At 52.3% G+C, this 20,972-nt stretch overlaps 1 protein-coding gene across 2 annotated transcripts; it reads right to left on the reverse strand.

The window, feature by feature from the left end:
• Positions 1-374: 374 nt before the first annotated feature.
• On the reverse strand, positions 375-14,639 carry Sh3glb2 (SH3 domain containing GRB2 like, endophilin B2). Of its 2 annotated transcripts, none has more exons than XR_005286199.2 (11): positions 14,501-14,639; positions 10,934-11,075; positions 10,264-10,392; positions 6,366-6,499; positions 6,127-6,219; positions 4,286-4,348; positions 2,818-2,841; positions 2,182-2,271; positions 1,917-2,013; positions 1,244-1,484; positions 375-959 (listed from the first exon to the last, which is right to left on the reverse strand). XR_005286199.2 is itself a non-coding variant. In XM_038336803.2 (11 exons), exons 1-11 carry the CDS (start codon positions 14,561-14,563, stop codon positions 852-854), a joined length of 1,188 nt encoding a protein of 395 aa, XP_038192731.1. In that variant the 5' UTR covers positions 14,564-14,639; the 3' UTR covers positions 375-851. The 2 variants fall into 2 exon arrangements, 1 of the variants encoding a protein (XP_038192731.1); XM_038336803.2 differs by having other exon boundaries at positions 1,913-2,013.
• Between the last annotated feature and the right edge of the window lie 6,333 nt (positions 14,640-20,972).

Raw genomic sequence — 20,972 nt, forward strand, 5'->3', positions numbered from 1 at the left:
TGCCTGCCACTTGCCCACTTGCCAGCTATAGTACCTTGAAGAGGTAGGTGACTACTTATGTCTTGTCCCTCATAGCTCCAGGCCGAGCCCACAGCTATTGGCTACTAAAGCTTTCCTCCTGTCAGGAAAGCCATTGCAGTTTAGTGGGTCCAAATTTAGGCAAGTTTTCCTTAAGCACAAAGTATTGTGCAGCTTCAGATATGCGGCCCTGGGAATTGTTACACAATATGGCCTTTCCTCTGATCTGCACTCTGGGAAGAAGCTTGTGCCACGGCTCCACAGAATCCCTACCCAGAGAAGGGGAGACCAACAAAGTCTAACCATTACGCTTTCAGTACGGTTCATGCACACTGAGACCCTGACAAGAGTCCAGGCAGTTTGCACACAAAGGATTTATTTGCCAGAGAACAAGCAGACAGGCAGAAGTAAGAATGCCAGTTAGAAACTGAGTGAGTGTGATGGCTGCAGCCACTGTACTCAGCCAGAGCTGTGAGTGAAGGAGGGGAGGGCAGCACTCCGCGCTGCTGCTCTGGCTGAGCCTGCTGGTCTCCTGCCAGACTGTCCAATCCCTGACTGTTAGCCCTGCCTGTTTGCTGCTGTCCCCCTCTACCTTGCACAGCTAGAAGGCAGATGTTCTTTTCATGCCAAGAGCATCCCCAGCATATCATGGAGCTGGGAAGCCTTGAGTATGCAGGGATGCAGGTCAGAAGCAGGGCTAGCAGAGGGACCTGGAGCCATTTTGTCACATGGGGTCCTTCCTAGCTCAATGACAGGGCCACAGCCCAAATAGGGTTAGGTCCCCTATCCTAAACAGCTATGTCACCAGCAGACAGGACCTGGAAGGGGGCTGCTTAGCTGAGAAGTTCCAAGTAGGTGACCGGGACCTTGCCCTTCTTGTTGCCTCTCTCACCAATGAGCCAGTCAGGGTCCATGCCAGGCAGGCTGTAGACAGTGATGAGCTGTGGGGAGCAGAGAGGGAACTTGTGTCCTGGAAATATGTGGGATGTCCAAGACTAGGCAGGTGTAAAGCTGCTACATCCCTTGAGGGGTGTCCCTATAACGCTGTACTGAGCCATGGCAGTTAGGGGCTGCTTAAGACCGTAGTCATTGACTCCCACAGCTCCTCCCCAAGGTCCAGAGAGTCCAGGAGAATGGCCAGGGTTGTGCAGACCCAATGTTCCTAGTCTCCAGTCTAGTAGTTCGTGTCCAGCTCTTGCCTGCTCCCTCAGTACCCCAGACCCACCTCATCAGCCAGCAGGGCCAGCTCGCTGCTGTCAGCTGCCTCGTAGTCGTAGAGCACCCGGGCCTTGCGGGTCCCACTGGCTGGGGGAGCCACCTCCTCTAGACAGAGTGCTGCCTCTTCTGGAGGGGCCAAGCCAGTCCCTGTGGGTACCACAGGCATGGTGGCTGCAGTGGTGGTAGGTGAGGTGCTGCTGAGGGGTGGGGAGGCGGGTTCTGTAGTGCCCACAAAGGTGCCTGGAAATCTAGAAGATGAGGTTGTCTCAGCAGGCAGTGCTAGCCTTATAGTTCCACATACTCCACAAGAGACATCAGCCCATCTTATACACAAGGAAGCCCTACCCCCCAGTAACTTACATGGTGCCCTGGGAGCTGGCAGCACAAAGGGAAAAAAAAACACGAAGCTGAGACCATACCACCTGCTTGTTCCCTGCTCACCTCCACAGCCCAAACACTAGAAACTGCTAAGAGCCCCTGTCCCAGGTTACTGATAGTAGCCCCCTGAGGCTCACCATACAAAGTACCCAGGTAGGGTTCTAGGCAGAGCCAACAGTCCAATCTCATGTGTTGTGGGGTTTTCTGAGCTCTAAAGAGAAGGCCCTTGGCCAGAAGTGTTGGGCCACTCACTGGGTCTAGGAGATAGGGGGCCTTAGAGACCTGGGTCTAGCCACACCTGCCTAGTTGTTTCTGCAGATCCAGCATGTGGCGGTAGCATTGTGCATAGTAGGTTGTCTGAGACTTGACGAATTCATGGAGGCAGCGAAGGTGGTTCACCTGGAAGAAAGAGGTCAGGGCTTCCTCTAGCCTCTGGTCCATCCCCATCTCGTCTGCTGCCTGACCATACTCTAGGCATCAGAGTGAGGACGAGACGCCCAGTCTATAGGCTGGCTCTGTGGCCCGTGCTTGTGGGAAGACTCAGGAGGACATGAATGCAGGACTCACGTGGGTGCTGCTGATCCCCTCCAGTAAGAGACGAGTCACTTCTGCCTGCCGGTCAAACTCTGTCTGGGCCACTCGAAGCTCTTGCTCAGCCTAGGTGGGGCAAGCAGTAATGAGAGCAGCCCCCATCCTGCATCCCTTCCATCAGCCTTCCCTGTGCCCTGAGGCCTCCTGAGAACATAGATGGCCTGGCATTGCACCTGGAGCTGACTTCCAAAGAAGCCAGAGCCAACTTGTGATCTGTGGGTAGCTTTAGTGACAGGCCTCTGCCACCAGACAGGAGGATCTGTCCAGGAGATAGGACCCCGTGCTGTAGAGTGGGATTTAGTATCGCCAGCCAGTACCCCAGTGAGTGTAGGACAGTCCTGAGCTTCAGACGCCCTCTCTACAGCAGTAGCTGTGTCTGGACCTCTATCCTTAACTTTCTAGACTCTGCCTCCCAGAGTCCCCCAGGCCCTGCCGGACAGTGCTGCACACACCTTTAATCCCAGCATTCAGGAGGCAGAGGCAAGCGGATCTCTGTGCGTTCAAGTCCAGCCAGGTCTACAAGAGCTACTTCTAGGACAGGCTCCAAAGCTACAGAGAAACCCTGTCTCCAAAAACAAGCTTTAAAACCAAAGTCCCCCAGACCCAACTCACCTTGTCTACTTCATCGTTCCAAAGCTGTGAAGACCACAACAGCACCAGTAGGCAGGGAAGGGAAGGTGGGCATCATGAGTGGAGGGGGAGGGGCAGCCAGATACCAGAGCCTGTGCCTGCCCCAGCTCCCAAGGACCCTGCACAACCCATCCCAATCCAACCAGGAGCTGAGGCTGGAACAAGGTTTGCTCTAAGGGCAGGGAAATGACACCACATCCCATCTAGCATGCTGCATGCAGGGCCAGCCAGCTGGGAAGTCTTGCTTGTACTTTTCCTACAGCCACCCCCAACTCTTAAGTGGGTCTTAGAGACCAAATGTCCCCACCCCACCCTGACTCCTGCTCGGAGGCAGGACAGGACAAGTGACCCTGGGCCAGTCACTAAACCTTTCTGTCCTCCGGCAGAGAAAGGCAGCCTCGGGCCAGAGTCACACTGGGGGCCAGTGGCAAAAGAAAAAAACAGGGCAGCCTCCACCCTCCAGGATGTTTCTCCTTCAACTCGGCCCAGGGAGGGGAGCGGGATGTGTCATCCAGAGTCTAGGGAAGAAAGACACCCCCTCCCCCCATCGTGACTTAGGCACCCCAATTGATGGCCACTTATGGAAATCTGGCCTAGGATAACACCCTGACACATAGATGGACTGTTGAACTGGGCCCGCAGAGTGCGCAGCCCACAGTGGGAGCATCGTCGTCATGTGCCATGTTGGAGGGCCATCTAACAGACCTGAGCATGAACAAGAGTTGACATTTCAAAGACAGTTGCCAGCCATGGAATGGTGAAGAACACAGATCACACATGCTCAGAACACGAGCAGAGGGCCAGACGGCTGGGACAGGACACTTTCACCCAGGGGACAGGAAGAGAGCTTTCTACAGGAGTGGAGGAATGTGGCTGGCCTAGCCCACACAAGTCACTGTATACCAGCTGACTAACCAGGCTACTGTAGCAGCCTCCCTCCCTCCATCTTGCCTCCATCCTGCTCCTCCAGCTGGCCTTCCCCCTGCCTTCCAGCCATCTAGCTTGTGAGCTACAATGGAACTAAGACAAACAGTTGTCTAGTAGTCTGAGACAGACAGTCAGCCCAAGCAGCCTCCTCCCTAACCCCAGTGTCCACCTGGAGCAATGAGGAGGTTGGGGCAGTGTTCCCTTGTAGGAGAGAGCATAGGATGGAAAGTCCCTTGGGTTCCCTAGAGGTGGTGGTATAGTGTGCTGTCCTAAGGACATGGGGTGGTTCCCTGCGGCTGGACAAGACATCTTCCACCTTGCATAAGGAGAAACCAGCTCAGCCTGCCTGCTGGGCCAGAGACCGTGGCAGATGGAGTTGTAACTTCCCTGTTGCGAGTTGCCCTTAGCCTCTCAGGGCAACCTGCTACATGAGCAGGGCCCTTTGCCTCACCTGCTAGCTTCTGGTGGAGCTGTGGGCAGAGGAGGCCAGGGTGGGGCAGGGCATGGTGGGAAGGGTGCTTACCGCGGAGGCGCTGGCCGAGAGAATGTAATTACGAGGTCTAGTCTCCTGAAAGTCAGGCACCGTCTGGCGGGGAACAGAGTTCACGGGGGAGGGGGGGTCACCCTGGGCCAGGACCAGTGTTGAGGCCAGGAGGTAGCCCTGGAGTCTCCTATATAAGGAGACACAAGAAACCCTGGCCCCAGGGACAGACAGGAGGACACAGATAACAATATAGACTGTATGTGTCCACTCCAACCATCTGGAAAGGAGACGGGCTTAGGGGCTCAATGGGTCCAACACGAAGACCCAGTGGACAGATGTGCTGAGGGCCCAAGTGAACCCCAGGCTAGGCTTGCCCTCCTTTTGGGTCTCAGGCTCACAGGGAGGCCCCCCGGATCCACAGCCCTCCCCAGCACAGCTTTCTCCAGCTCGGAATTTCACCACACTGTCTCTGCCTCTTCCCTTGAGGTCAGATCCCTCCCCACAAGAGTAGATGGATGGATGCATGGATGGACAGAGTGACAGGATTTGACATTTGCAAGAAGCTGCCTCATAGGCCTTGATGCCTGCAACCCCACAAAGCAGAGACTGCACGGAGGCCAGCTGATTGCAAAAGCCTAAGGGTATGGCCTGGGCTGGCTACACCCGGGCCCTCGGACAGGATGGGTGGACCGGAAGCAGCACAGCACATGGGACAGGTATACTCACATCTCCCTCACACTGAGCCAAGTTACCCAAAGCAGAACGGAAAGGAACAAAAACAGAGAGTTAGTTAAGTCCACAGCAAGCAAAAGCAGGCATAGCCAGCCCAGCACCAGGTGAGCAGAGAAGGACTGGAAGGCCACTCACAAGCCACCCTCAGGAGTCCTGGGTAGCACATATGTGCCCAAGAGAGCTGCTGAGCTTGAGTCCCTAGGGACACTGCTCCTGCCTCACTTGACTCACAGGCCCAAGGCTCTCTGGGCCCCAAGGGGAGACTCAGTCACTCTGCGGTGGACTAGGAAAAGACAAGTAACAGGAAGTGGGGCTGTTCTGCCCAGGTGATTGACAAAGTAATCCCAATGGCCACAGGCCATTCCCTGCACACTTGGTTGACTTGGGACCTTGCTGTGGCTCTTGCTGGAGGCAGTATAGGCCCCAGTGGTCATACTGTACATCGTGCTGTAGGGAGAACATGATGAAGGAGAATTATGGGAAGTGGAGAGCCACCAGCTGAGCTTTGGAGAAGCACAGAGGAGATTCCTAACATGCCCTGGGCCTAGGAGTTTCTCAGAACCTGAGGTGGCTGTTAACACCCTTACATCCCTGAGCAGCCCGCATGCCGAGCCAGTGCTCAGCCCTCTTGGCCTATCCCTGTTGAATCAGCTCAGCCTGTCCTGTCCTGGCTGAGCAGGCCCTGGTGGGCTGTGGGGTGAAGGAGCTCCATGGACAGTCCCTGCATGGGGCCTGGGGATGGCTGGCTCTAGTGCTGTCCACAGCCTCCAGCCTAGGGCAGCCTATGCATAGGACACGTGCTCACGTTCAAGCAGCAGGTACAGAGAGTTAACAGGGGAGCATGCCCAGACAGGGCCAGGCTGAGCATCCACAGAGGCAGGAGAGGCATGCAAGAATTCCATCCGACACCTAAGAGACTTGCAGGATGCCCTGCCCAGTGAACGGCACTGTGAGCCTGCCTATCTCATAAATGTCTGCCCCGGAGCCACCAGGATTCCTTAGAGTGGGGACAGAAACCATGACCTGACCAATGAGCAGTCTAGCCCCAGCCAGGGAGGAAGAGCATGCCAAACACCAGGTCCCTTGCGTGTCCCATCTCTGGACCCCCAGTAGAGCTTGGGGGCATTGGGAGAGGCAAGGGCACTTACCGTGGCCTTGGCTTCGGCTGCCTTGGCCTTCTTCAGCCGTGCTTTGCAGGCATCCAGGTCTAGGCGCCGGTTCTGCAGGAGGCGCCGCTCCTTCTGCAGGGTGGGTGACAGGAGAGTGAGCAGCCCGGACCTGGCCAAAGATCCCTGGGCAACAGGAGCCACCTCTGGAGAGGCTTGGGTCCCTGCCTGGGATGACAACCTGGGCACAGAGCTCAGAGGAGGGGTCCCAGTCTCCTCACCGAAATCGTTTTCCAGTCCCCTTCCAGGAAGTTGCGCAAGGGTGTGAGGAAACTGAGGGAGGCAGTGTGAATGAAATCCCTTTCTGCTGCTCCCAGGCGCTTTTCAGCTTCTGACACCTTGATTAATGTCTTCCCTAGGAAGACAGAGTTGGAGGGTGAGGGAGGGCAGGCCTCAAGTCCTCCGCCCCCAGAAGGTCTGCCAGGCAAGTACAGGTAGGCACTGTGGCCCTAAAACGATGGGCGGGGCTCCTGGGGCCTAGCAGGCAGGGGATGAGGCCTAGTGTCTCAAGAGCAAACAAGACTGGGGAGTTCCAGAACGAGAAAAAGGAGTTTGACAAATCTCCCCCAGAAGTCAAGGACGTCGACTTCCAAAGTCTGGAAATTGATCAAAGACACAAAAACCAATGGCGAAACACTGGAAAACAGCCACCGGGCCCTAGCACGGACAACGGAGGGTACTATCCTGGAGACCTGCCATCTCCTGGCTGGCGGCTGTCCACCCCGGGGGCATGGCCACCCTCCACTGCAGCTGCTGGTGCGGCTGGTGAGTGAAGAAGAAGGAGGATCCTAGGGGACACTGCCGACCACAGCAGCCACTGGCCAAAGCCAAGAGCAGCCAGCCTGCAGCCGGAGGCCTGGTGGGAAGAGTGGGTACCCTAGAGAAGCCCCAGTACATCCTGAACGGCTCCCAGCAAGCACACCTGTGGCATGTCTGAGACAGGCTGAAGAGCACACCAGCATGTCCCACCCTGGGCTGAACAGGAAGCCGTGGACCTACAAGGCAAAAGCTGACTAGATTTGTAAACTGCTCGACCTTGGGATGAGTTTCCCGACACACTTACCAATAAAGTCTCAGTGGCTGGAGATGTTTAAAAACAACCACTGACCAATATTGGTTGACATGTACTGACCCCACGATAGCTCCTTGGGAGCTAGCTTGAAAGAGTAAGATGGGAACGGTGGGCAGTCTCGTCTGCTGGGACGCTGGGACTGACAGATCCAGAGGCAGAGGCCACTCTGAGCAAATTAGTGAGACAAGGCTTCAAAAAAAATGGGAGATAGGGATCTAGAATGTAGCTCAATGGTAAATTACTTGCTGAGACACACAGGCTCAGGATTATCTTCAGTACTGACCAAATATATTTTATGTAAAATAGAAAATACCTATAATATAAAAGGAGCCGTATTAGACAAGAAAAATTACCCAAGACCTAAGTGAAAAATAATCTAACATCAATAATTACATTAAATGTATATAGACTAAGCACTCTAATGAAAAGGCAATGACTACTGTCTATACTGAATGCCGCTGATTAGGCTCACGCTTGAGATTGTATGATATAAAAACAGTTGAGAAGAAAAGGGCAGAAGCAGCTGCTGTGCAAGTGCTGGTGTCGGCGCTAAGGAGCCGTACAGTCACCAGACAATGGGCTTTCAGGCAAGAAGTCTCACTAGAGACCACGAATAGCGTCTTAATTTTAGCTTCTGGGATGGATTGGTACTCTGCTGGCCAGGCTGATCTCAGGCTTCTGAACTCATATCCTGATGACTGCAGTGGCATTGAGCAGAGACAACAGAGACAGCTCAGGGCTGGGCCGTCACTCAGGGACTGCTGAATAAGCATGGGACCTGAATTCAGATCCCGGCACTCACATAAAAGTCTTGCAGTGGCACTGCGTCTATAACCTTTGTTATAGACGGCAGTGGGGCAGGTGCATTAGCACTGGCTACAACAATAGCAGAATAAATGAGCTACAGGTTCGGCGAGAGGGAAGGGGAGGACAACATCCAAAGCTGACTTCTGACCTACACATGCGCACAGACTCACACACACACTCACACACACACACACCAATCCATCAGAAAGATAAACATATGCACCTAACATGGCTCTAAAATACACACACTGGCAAACCATAGAAGAAACAGACAGTGAAAAAAAACAGCTGGAAAATTCCATGCTCTTTCTCAATAAGCAGGGTGAGACGGGCAGCAAGAACACAGTGCTGGGCTGAGCAACACACGACCTAAGGTCCTGTTCTCCACCTGTGGGCTGCCCCGAATGACCCATTCACAGAGGCCACCTAAGACCACAGGGAAACATAGATTGCGTTCTGATTCACAACACTAGCAAAATTACAGTTATGAAGTAGCGACAAATATAATGTTATGGTTGGGGTCACCACAGCATGAGGAGCTAGGAGGGCTGGGAACCACTGCTCCAGGCCATGAGAAAGCAGGACCTTTAAAATCCAGACAGCTGAAGCTCAAGCTCCCTGCTAGCGGGGTACAAAAAGCCACTTGGGGAAAACACTCTGGCAATTTCTTTCTCTTTGCCACCATACCAGGCTTATGTAGTGCTGGAGATCAAGCCGCAGACCTCATCAACTAACTGAGCTAGATCCCCAGCCCGGCAGTTTCCCACCAGGTTAAATATGGGGCAGGAGCAATGGAAGACAGACCACAAAACACACGTTATTGGTAGTCTGAGCTGGGAACCAGGACTGGCTAAAGGGGAGACTTTCGGATCCCGAGGTGGAGGGATTTTTTTGTTTAAATTGATCTGTGGAGATATTTTTTTCAACTTTAAATTCAATGGAGTATATAATAGAAACCAGGTATATTTTATGGCACATAAGGTATATTTGAATAAAATTTAGAAGTGAAGGAAGAGAGGTGTGCAAAACAATGGCTAAGTACGAGCTGGAGAAATGGTTCAGCAGTTAAGATCACTGGATGCTCTCTGGAGGACCAGTGTGCAGTTCCCAGCACCATGTCAGGAAGTTCACATCGCCTGTAACTCCAGCTCCAGAGATCTGGTGCCCTCTTCTGGCACACAGGCAACACAATGCACGAATGCAAAACACCCATACACATTACAATAAATAAATCTTTTCTTGTTTGTTTGTTTTAGTTTCTCAAGACAGGGTTTCTCTGTACCTTTGAGCCTGTCCTGGAACTAGCTCCTGTAGACCAGGCTGGCCTCGAACTCACAGAGATCCGCCTGCCTCTGCCTCCCAAGTTAGGTTTACTCAGTCAAGTGCACTGTACACAAACATGACCTGAGCTCGGTCCTCAGAACACACGTGAACAGCAGGTGTGGTGATACATGACTGGAATCTCAATGTTCAGGAAGTAGAGACAAGGTGGATTCAGAGGCTTGCCGGCCATCGGCCTAGCCTAACCAGCAAGCAAGCACCAGGTCCTAGTGCACCTTGTCTCATAAAAGATGGCGAAAAATGCCTATGGTTGGACCTTTGGCCCCCACACATATGTGCACTGCACACACAACCTAGGGCCGGGGTGTGGGTCAGGGGAGTGCTTGCCAACCATTCACAGGACCCCAGGCTCCAACTCCAGTACCACAGAAAAAACACACACACACACACACACACCACATACACACTTATACCCATACATACACACTTCACAGATACACCACACACACCCAACCCACACACACCACGAACACACATACATACTCATACCACATACACATATACACACTCTACAGACACACCACACCACACACACTCCACATACTATACATATACCACACACACACACACACACACACCTAAACTGGCTAAGGGAGGGTCTGTTCCTTTACTCTTATCTACATTCCTGGAAGATCTTGAGTTCAGATTGAACTCAGGTTATCTCTATAATTTTTAAACAGGAGGGAGCTGACCTGACAGCCTACACCTTCAATCCCAGCATTCAGGGTACAAAGCCAGGTGGAGCTCTGGGATTTTTTAAGGCCTACCTGAAATAGTGAACTTAGTCCAAAATAAAATTTTTTAAAAAAAGAGGGAGAAGGGAGACAGGGGGAAGAACTTAGGGAGCTAGAGACGATGCTCTTCACTCTGTCTGGCCCCTAGCTCTGTGGTCTCCTTACCATAGGGGGTGCTGGGCCCCAACTCGCTGGCTGCTTCTGCCATGTACTGAGCCAGCAGTTCCCCATTGGTGACCCTCGAGGGCACCTTTCTGTCCAGCTTCTCGTACAGAAACTCTTCCACTCGGGCACCTGTAGGGAGACAACAGCCAGAACCACAGGGCTCTCGGGGCTAAGCCACCGTGAGAGAGCAAACCCTGGCCACCCCCAGCCAGCAACCATACTGAAGGCTTGCAGACACATCTCATACCCACACCCAGCCTGTGAGACCCGAGAGAACAAGGCTCAGAGATGTGACACCACTGTCCCACAGCACTGAGTCAGCACCTCCCATGATGTCTCCTCAACTTAAATAGTGTTTACAGTGTGTGACATGCTTGCACTGTGCCCTGGCCTGGGTCCTGGGCCTCTGTGGACACTTCAGAGACACTGCAGGTTTACAGGTGACATGCAGGCTACCTCCAAGCCAGCCTTCTGCTCCTGCAGTCAGCACACTGTATGACTTTGGTCAGGCCCTTGCCCATGGCTGGCTGCCAGCCCAAGCTGGCATGTGTAGTTTGTGAGTCCCTCCCTACATGTGTTTCAGTTCAGGCTTCAGCTCCCGTGCATTTTGGAGCCCTGCACCCACAGCCCCGCATTGGCCCGGGTGCCCACCTGCCCCGCACCCACTTACTGGGGTTGGGTTGCAGCAGCACCTCAGTCTGCCTCAGGATCCTCTCTGTCCAGTTCTTGGTGCTGTCTGCCCGAGCCAGGAGGTTTTCAAAGTGAGCATCAAGCTCGGTCTTCTCCGCCTGGCCGAATTTCTCCTCTGTGAACTGGGAAGGAAGCGGCAGGGGAGGCCCCGGGGTCAAGCCTTTGGAGGGTGGCCTATTACACCCCACCCTGGGGCTTGGTTGCTTCTCTCTAGGATGAGGGGGTTGGGTGAGTCAGAATCATGGCTCCTAGAAGCCCCATAGTTCCCCAGTCCCTCTCTCCACAGAAGCATGTATGCTCCGAGTGAGTACGAGCCCTGAGGAGGTGGCCACCAGGGCTGAGGGACAGAACTTGGTAGCAACTCTTTAGGGAACAGATGAGGCCCAGAGGAAGACTCTGAGTTACCAGGGACCTCCATGGGACTCCAGCAAGAATTCAGGTTCCGGAGCGAAAGGGACCCTATCCATATCTGTTCTACTCCTGATGAGGTAGCTATGCGACACTGGGGAAGGGACTTTGCCTCTCTGGGCCTCAGAGTCCCCTGGAAACAGATAGTAAGAATGTTTCTCACAGACCACACAGGGTAAAATGGGAAGATGTGGGTTAGACATGAGAGGGCTGGCAACCGAGCCCGTGCCCAGCGTGAAGTGCCCACACTACTGCTGCTGGAGCTGACGGGCAATATGTCTAAGGACCGAGTGTGGGAGGGAGGGAGGCTGGCCAAATGTTTGGCTTCTGGGTGTGGTAAACAGAGAACATTGCCAGCCCATGGGAGCCAGCTGCTGGGTGTACCCAGAACCCGGGAGGTCACATGGGTCCCCAGTCAGGGCTGGCTGGAGTCATGTGGGCTACCTAGGAATACTCAGAAACTGGTCCAAGTCCTCACCAGGTAATCTAGAAAAGCCCAGGAACAGATGTCCCCAAGCACAAGCCTTTTCCAGCCAGGTGACCAGGTTTGCCCAAGGGCATCACCAAGTCTGCTCCAGGTATAAGATAAGGAATAAGGGACAGGGCTGTGCGCCCTGGGGCTCTTAGGCTTCCTGCTGCACGGTCAGAGCCACTGAGGCCAAGCAAAGGGCTGTGCTGCAGTCAGGGTCCAGGGGGCTGGAGCCCTGCAGAGACACTCTGTGGTGAATCATCAGCTGAGCCAAGGAGCCACCAGGTCTCACAGCGGCCATCAATTATGCAGCAGGCCTTGGGCTTCTCCCTTAAAGCCTCCTCCTCAGCTGCCCTGTCCAGCTCAGCATCTCCCCCGGCCTCAGTTTCTCCCTGGAAAATGGCGAAAACCCATCTCACAGAATATCTGGCCAGCATAAAGTAACAGTTTTCTTTTTAGAAACACTGGGTATGGAACCTGGGACCTCAAATACCCTACCAGCCCTAGGGCAGTATTAGCTGGGTTATCACTTGGAAAGTCTCCCCGTGGTGTCACTGGGGGCGTGGGGATGCTGCCAAACATACAGGTTCCCATGCTTATTGGGCTTTCCTGAGCCCCCGGCATCCTCCCTTGGCCACTGCTACCTGCCTGTTTGGACAAGAGCAAAGCCACTATAGGAGCTTGGGCCGTGATTACTGGGAAGAGTCTCAGCGGAGCAGCTGCCCACACCTACCCACAGGCATGTTATCATACTATTCTAAGGTGCTGCACGAGGCAGGCTTCCCTCACCTCACCTCACTGCCCTGATGGGGCCACTCCGCCACCTCCACCTGCTTCAGAGACTCTGGCTGATGTCTGAAGCCCTTGGCGAGGGACACCACCCCAAAAATCACTCTTGTAGAAAAAATCCTGCCCTCAGGTTTCAAGCTGGGGAGGCCTTGGTCCCTTTGGGATAGGGGTGGGGTGAGTCCCTCAAAACTGTCCTTGGGCCACACAGGGCACGTGTGCTTACTCAGCACATCCTGGTGCCTTGCACAGTAACACTAACCCATAGGAGCTGTGTACACACTGGTAATTAAGAATAGCTCCGTCTTTCCTGACGACTCCCATTTGGCAGACGCCTCTCTGCCTCTCTAGGTCACACTGCAGGTGCCTTCCTCCGCTGCTACCCAGTCCCTTTCCAACAGAGGGGAAGGGGATCACGCCTGAACCAGTCCAAGGCAGTTCCCAGCATCAGCAGGAGGGTGGGTGTGTGGAGCACAGAAAGCCTCTATTTATAACACGCTCAGCTCCCTCCTCCACCCCAGCCTGGGCTAGGGCACTGGCTCCAGCCCAAGAGTGAGTGAGTGACCCTGTGGGCCTGCCCCACCAGGCAGAGTGAGGCCAGGAAGCCCAAGCCACCACTACCCCCAGCCCTTTCTGTGTGCCTGGCCAGATCAGGTTCTTCCCAGATGTGTGAGATAGTGCGGTTGCCATGCCAACGCTGGGACGGGATTTTCCCCCTCCTGCAGAGGCTGGGGCTCTGAGGGTCTAGCATCCTCTCCGGTGCTGGGGTTGCCCACCAAGCTTGGAACCGGGAACCGGAATGGCATTCCTCACTGGGACACTAAGTGTCACGGGAACCCTGCGCTTTCTAGTAAACATGGCCACATGGGCCCCTGAGGGGGAGGAGGGGCTGTACCCAGAAGAGTCAACAAGTACCACAAGGGCAGCATACAGAACCTGTTCCTGGTGTACAGAGATTGGCCAGCCCTGGGGCACAGGAGTCCCAGGATACCCACAGCCACCCCTGAAGCAGACAGGGCCTCCAACACGAGCCTTACACCTGCTTTACAGAAAGGCACGGTAAGGCTGAGGTGATCGTGCAAGGTCGAACGCTCCACAGGTGCAGTTTAACCGTGGCAACTGCGGTTACAGCCATCCCATTTCTCAGAGCGAGAAACAGAGGCCCAGTGAGGTGAAGTCCCCGTTCCCAAGGTCACAAGAGAAGGATTTACATCCACATTTGACTCCAGCTCTTCGCTGTGACATCAATTCGCCTAAGTTTCTCTTTTCTAATCCCATATGTTTCGGACTTGTTCCAATATCAGCATTACCGGCCTGAACAGAACCCAAAGAGGGCAACCAGCCAGATCCTAGCCTTCTCACCATCCTTTAGGCCTGGGAAGCAAAAGGAAACAGGCCTCCTGCAGAACAGAAAGGAAATTACCCCTGGCTTCCGGCCTGATTATCCAAGCGTGTCAAAGGGACTGAGTAGCACCAAGCTGCCCATTGTACGGGTATGGAGACTGAGGTCCGCAGAAGGGATTGGGACATTTTTGTGTAGCCCAGGGCCTCCCAGCCAGGAATCGCTGGGCTAGGACAGGGAAGTAGGAACCACCCAGTGGTCATTCATCTCCCGAGCTGTGCAGGAGCCAGCGCAGTGGGCAAACCTGTCAGTGTAAACCGGCACGGCTGGGCGTCCAGGAGCCCAGACCCCAACCCCGGGCCATCAGGGAGCTGCAGCTGACCCCGCTGGGAGCTCCCCTGGGCAGCTCGGGGACAGGGGAGCAGGGGCCCGAGCTGATCCCAGCACGCAGCGCCGCAGCAGCAGGGAAGGGGATCCTGCTGCAGGGTGCCCGGACGCGCTCCACATCCGGGACCTGCGAGCGGCATCGCGCCAGGCCTCACCTGCACCGCCCGGGTGAAGAAGATGCCCGCGTCCGACGCCAGCTTCTTCATGTTGAAGTCCATGGCGCGCCAGTACACAGGGCCGCCGCGCCGGCCCCAGCGCAGCCGGCAGCCCCCCGCCCCGCCTCGCGCACCCTGCCCTCACCCCGCCCACCTGCTGCCAGCTCCCGCCCTCTGCGCGCGCGCGGAAGAGGGCCAGTCGAGCGCGGGGCGGGGCCAGGCAGATCGGGGCGGGGCCAGGGGCGGGGCTTTGCTGGTAGCGCTGCTGCCTCCTGCCGGCCGCTCGCTCTAAGGGACATTTTACTAAGGCAGACGCTCACCATTGGTAATACTTAATGCAAACTTTTGTTTTTGAAATTCTGGAGATTTATTTGTTTGAAACAGAGTCCCTCTAGGCCCCGACCGGCCTACAACTTCTTATGTAGATCAAGCTGCCTCCTGATCACAGAAACTGACAAAGATCCACCTGCCTGCATGGCAGTGGTGGCACGGCCCTCAGGAGGCAGAGGCAGGCAGCTCTCTGTGAATGCGAGGCCAGCCTGGTCTACAGAGCGAGTTCCAGGACATCCAGGGCTACCCGGAGAAAACCTGTCTGGGAAAAACAAAACAAAAGAACAACAAAGATCCACTGATTACAGGCATGCGCCACCACTTCTGCCCAGTTTGCTTTTGTTTCCTGTTTAATTTTTTTCCTCTGTGTGTGGTTGTATGTTTGTATCTGTGTCTGTGTGTACATTTACACATGAGACATGTACATGTCTGGCCCACGGCATGCCAAGGATTCTCTGTTCTCTGCCTCATTTCTCACTGGCCATAGGAGCCCGGGAACTGCGATCCTGGATTTGACGTGGTTTCTTTTACTTGGGTTATCAAGGCTGTGCGGTAAGTTCTTTACCCATGGAGTCATTTCCCTAACCTGTTTTTTGCTTTTAAATTTGTGCACTGTGATGGGGGACACAGGAAAGCTGTAGCACACATGTGGAGGTCAGAGAACAACTTCAGTTTCACAAAGGTTCTGTGTGTGGTCTTCAAGGCCACACTCTGGCAAGTTCCATCACCTGCTGAGCCACCTCTCTGACTCTGGTTATTTTGTTTGTTAATTTAAACAGTTTCTTTATGTGTGTGGTTATTTTGTCTGCAGGTGGCTATGTACCCTGTGTGCAGCGCCCAGAGAGGCCAGAAGAAGGTGATGGATCCCTGGAGAGCCGCCAAGTGGGTGCTGGAGATGAGTGGTCCTGGGAAGTCAGGACCTCTGAAGAGCGGCCAGGGCTCTCAACTGCTGAGCAGTCTCTCCAGTCCTACTCTCCTTCTAAGATTGTTGCTGTTTGTGATGTGGGAACATATGTCACATGTGTATGAGCACCCATGGAGACCAAAAGAGGGTGTCAGATCTCCTAAAGCTGGAATGAGAGGCAGTTGAGCAGCCTTGTATGGAAGCCGGGAACCAAACTCTGGTCCTGTGGAAGAGCAGCGGCTGCTCTTACCCGCTGAGACACTTAACTTCTCCTGTCTGGGTTTTTGTTGTTGTTGTGTGATTGGTTTATGTTTTGCTTTTATTTATTTGTTTTTGGTTTTGTTCGGTTTTTTGATTCAAGATCTCATGCAGCCCAGGCTGGTCTCAGATTTACTATACAGTCGGAGATGGCTGTGGCTCTCAGGGTTGCCACTCCCAGCTGCAGACAGTGTGTGATGTGGGCAGAGAGACAGCAGGATGGGTGTTTACTCAGTGCGGTGATGAAATTGGCCTCACTTGTCACTACCTCCCTCATCGCTGAGTTTCCGCCTACAGTGAGAACATTCCGGATCCACCTCTTTAGGGGACTGATCTATTTATTTACTTTTGTTTTTTTGAAACAGGGATTCCCCTGTGTAGTCCTGGCTATCTTGGAACTTACTCTGTAGACCAGGCTGGCCTCAAATTCACAGAGGCCTGGCAAGAGGTGGGGTCTTTTTTGGGGGGGTGGAGTCTTTAAAAAATGCAAAGTCTGATTAGTTGCAGGGTGGTGGCAGTGCCATCAACACCTTGTTGATTGGTTGTTGTCACCCTGCCACCTTGCCATAGACCCCTATTGATGGATAAGCCGTTGTCCCTGCTGGTTCCCCTTGCTCCACGGCTCCTATTTCATCACTCTCTTTATCTGTATCTGAACTCTGTCTCTAGTTCAGTGAGACCGGTGGCTTGGGAAATGGGGCTTGGTATCTGTTTCTGGCTGTTCTTGGTCCTAATTCAAAGCTTCGTCTTTTTTTAAAAGGGTTTATTTTTACTAGTTCTTATTATTCTTTTATGTTTATAGGTGTTTTGCCTGCATGCATGTCTGTGTATCATGTGTGCAATGCCTGAAGTGGCCAAAATTGGGTGTCTGATTCTCTGGGACTGGAGTCCAGATCATTGTGAGCTGAGCGTTGAAGGTGCTCAGATCCAAACCTGTCCACGTTGTTTGAAGAAGTGCCAAGTGCTTTTTGCTACTGAGCCATATCTCCAAACCCTCCTCTGTCCTTCCTTCTTCTTTTCTTTTTTCTTATTTTTTTTTTGGAGGGTCTTACTATGTATCTCTAACTGGCCTGCAGCTTGCTATGTAGAACAAGTGGGACTTGAATTCACAGAGATTCTCCTGTCTCTGACTTTCCAGTGATGGGATTAAAGTTGTGTGCACCAACTCCAGCAAAGCTGATCTTTCACTCAGAACTGTTCCTCAGCTGGTGCCTTCTGGCTTTGTCCATCTGTCTGTGCAGGGGTGAACCTGAGTCACCTGGGCATTGATTCAGGCATCTGGGTGTTGTTCTAAAAGCAGGTGGGCCCAGGCATGTGGAGTCTGGAGAAAACTCTGGGAGACTGGCAGTTCAGTAACTTGCTCCATATGTGGCACCTTCTGTCCACACACAGCTGTAACCCACAGGCCACAGGTGTCTGTGTTCACTGTCTTGCATAAAAACTTGTTCATCTTGATTATTCACTTACTTACCAGTATCTATCTGTAGCTGGCAACAGTGATCATTTAGACCAAATCCAGCCCCGTAATTTACAATTACATATTCATTCTTTCATTCAGTAACTGTAGGCTGGAGAGACGGCTCAGCTTTTAAGCCCAGTATATTACTCTTGCAGAGAGCTGAGTTCAATCCCCAGAACCTATATAATGCCTCACAAACAACAGTAAGTCCTGTTCCAGTGGATAGGGGAATCGGGAGGATGGGGAGCACCTCTTCCGGCCTCTGCAGACACTGCCTGCACCTTTTACACTCAGTCTTTTCTTTCTTGATATTAAAACAATAAATATTTACTATGGAGAACTTGGATGTAGCTGGGCAAGGATTCACATACTGGTAATCCCGGCACTTTGGGAGACTGGTGTCAGGAGGATTGAGAATTCAAGGACAAGCGGGGCTGTGGTAGCACACGCCTTTAATTTCAGCACTGGGAGGCAGCGGCAGGCAGGGCTCTGTGAATTCAAGGCCAGCCTGGTCTACAGGGCAAGTTCAAGGCCAGCCAGGGCTACACAAAGAAGGCCGTCTCAAAAACAAACAAACAAACAAAAAACAAAAACAAACAAAAATTCAAGGTCATTGCTGGCTACACAGAAGTAGACCGGTCTTCACAAAACTGTCTCAAAACAAAAACAAAAATGAAAACAAGGTCCTAGACTATAGCTCAATTCGGTAGAGTGTTTCCCTTCCATTCTCAAAGCTCAGGGTTCCATTCCTAGCACCTATAAAATTGCTTGGTTTCATACACCCGTAACCCCGAAGAATATAGAAATAAAGGATGTAGGGTAAAGGACCAGCCAAAGAAACCCACCCTGGCTCTGAAACCTGAGCCAGTGAAAGGAACCCATCCAGTGAAACAAATGCTTTAGCCCTGAAACAAGAACCAAAGAAACACACTTTGCCCTAAAATAAGAGCCAGTGAAAGAAATATGCCCTGGCTCCAAAACTAGAGCCAAAAAGCTTTAGGCCAGTGACATAAACACAGCTTGGCCCTGAAACCAGAGCCAAACCTATCCCCGATAAACTAAACAGAAAACAAGCCAATTCCTATGCAGAGAAACCAACCAATCCCTGAGCAGAAAACTAACCAATCCCTGAGCAGAGATCTAGCCAATCTGAGCTCAAGGGACTGAAATTTGACCAATTTTCACCCTGAAAATCTTCCTGGAAAAACTCCACCCCTAAGAAGCCCTATATAATCCCTGTACCTGTTTATCTTGCTGCTGCCCCTTTTCCATCCTGGGAGAGGGCAGAGGCAGCCACTCTCCTGGACTCTTCCCTCCCAATAAATCTCTTGAATGAGGTTTGGGTGAGACCTTCTTTTGCTGGAATGCAGCAGAGGAAAGAAGTAATAACTCTCAGCTAGAGTGGAAGAGATCTGTAACACTTTCAATTGGAAAACCTTCCCCTAGTTGAGTAGAGTTCTTTACAATCCAGGGCACCTGAACCAAACTGTAATAATTTCGCTGGGGAAGTTCTCTTCTGCTGAGGCAGAGCTGTTACATTGGGGAAACCTTTTCCTAGAGCAGGGCTGTAAACTAAGCTTGCTGTAAGCTAAGCTTACTGTAACCTGTCATGTTCCCTGGCCCCAACTTCCAGAGCACTCTTCCTCCCGAGCTGTAACACTCAGTATCCCCTGGCCCCCGACTGCCAGGATCCCTTTCCATCTTAACAGCAATGCTTATAAAGGGCTCAGCCCAGGAATATAGAAATATTAAGTAGTAAACCCAAACACATTTTGGGAGAAAATAAACCTGGCAGCTGTCAATCTTTAACAAACACTTTCTGCCTTAAGAGCAGACATCCTGGCAGCCACTGTGTACAGGAAACTTTTAAGATTTATTTATTATTATATAATGTTCTGCCTGCTTGTATGCCTGTATGCCAGAAGAGGGCACCAAACCTCATTATAGGTACCTGGGAGGTGCCATGTGGTTGCTGGGAATTGAACTCAGGACCTCTGGAAGAATAGCTAGTGCTCTTAACCTCTGAGCCATCTTTGCAGCCCAGGGAACTTTTAACAATTGTCTCCTGCCTCCCATCTTCCCAGCTAGGCAGGTCCTGCAGACAAAGGTTAGCGCCTAACTGTTGCCTCTATGGGACCCTCTGCTTGTATTCCCTTCATTTTTAACTGTCCCCCTATGTGACTCTCCTCTCTGTCTTGCATTCTTTCAGGGACAGTAAAAAGTGGTCGTGTCGGCCACAGGCTTTCGCAAACATCCCGAGTTAACATCCTAACGTCCTATAACCAAACGCTATAAAGCTTAAAATGTAATGTGACTTTATGTCTGACCTCAGGGTTGTAAACGTTCTTTGACCAACACCTAGTGCTTGATTTTAATATAAGAAGAGGCCCAAACCAGCCCGCATTGCCACAGCCACATTTCTGGCTGTGGCCACAGCTATAGCTGATAAGCTTTGTGCATCCCATGGTGATTTTTTTTCTCTCGCTTTTTCTGGAATAAACTTTGCTTCTCTTTTAATAGACTTTGGTGGTCTGTCCCCCATCATTGTGTGATCCTGGATCCAACAACCCTAGTACTTACTTGGGAGACATAGACAGGAGGATCAGGAGATTCAAGGGTGTCCTCAGCTACAAAATGAGTTCAAGGGCGGCCTGAACTGTATGAGATCATGATCTTAAAGCAAATAAATAGGAGCTGTTGGCAATGGCACACACCCTTGATTCCAACACTAAGGAGGCAGAAGAGTCAGATCTCTTGAGTTTTTGAGGTCAATCTGGTCTACAGAGTGAGTTCATGGACAGCCAGGGCTATACACAGAAACCTTGTCTTAAAAAACAAAAATAGAGGTGCTGGAAAGATGGCTCAGTGGTTAAGAGCATTGCCTGCTCTTCCAAAGGTCCTGAGTTCAATGCCGGGCAACCACATGGTGGCTCACAACCATCTGTAATGAGGTCTGGTGCCCTCTTCTGGCCTGCAGGCACACACACAGACAGAATATTGTATGCATAATAAATAAATATTAAAAAAAAAAGAAAAACATGGTCTACAAGAGCTAGCTCCAGGACAGGCTCTAAAAAAGCTGCAGAGAAACCCTGTCTCGAAAAAACCAAAAAAAAAAAAAAAAAAAAAAAAAGAAAAACAAAAATAGAAAAAAAAAAAAAGTGGGGGGAGTGTTATCTGTCAGTCTCCAAAGCATGGATACTTTAGAAACCCTCTCCGGAGAGTTTGGTAAAGAGAGACCATTCCAGAGACAGAACAGGGCAGAGACTGGCAAGGGATGAAGGGGAATGATGAAGGGGAATGTCAGGAAATCTTGAAACGCTGGCATTTGAAAACTCGCTCTCAAGTGCAGAAGGGACTAGTCGCTGAACTTGGCGGCTACACCAGCAGTCTTCCAGAAAACACCCAAGCAGCCACTAGCTTCTGAGTAGCTCCGCCCCATTTTCCTGCGTCCCTCCAATTCTGGTAGCCAAACCCATTCCACACCGCAACCACACTTAGGGGGCGGGGCGGAAAGCGGG

The sequence above is a fragment of the Arvicola amphibius genome, chromosome 7, assembly GCF_903992535.2.
Source record: "Arvicola amphibius chromosome 7, mArvAmp1.2, whole genome shotgun sequence".
Classification (NCBI taxonomy): Eukaryota; Metazoa; Chordata; class Mammalia; order Rodentia; family Cricetidae; genus Arvicola; species Arvicola amphibius.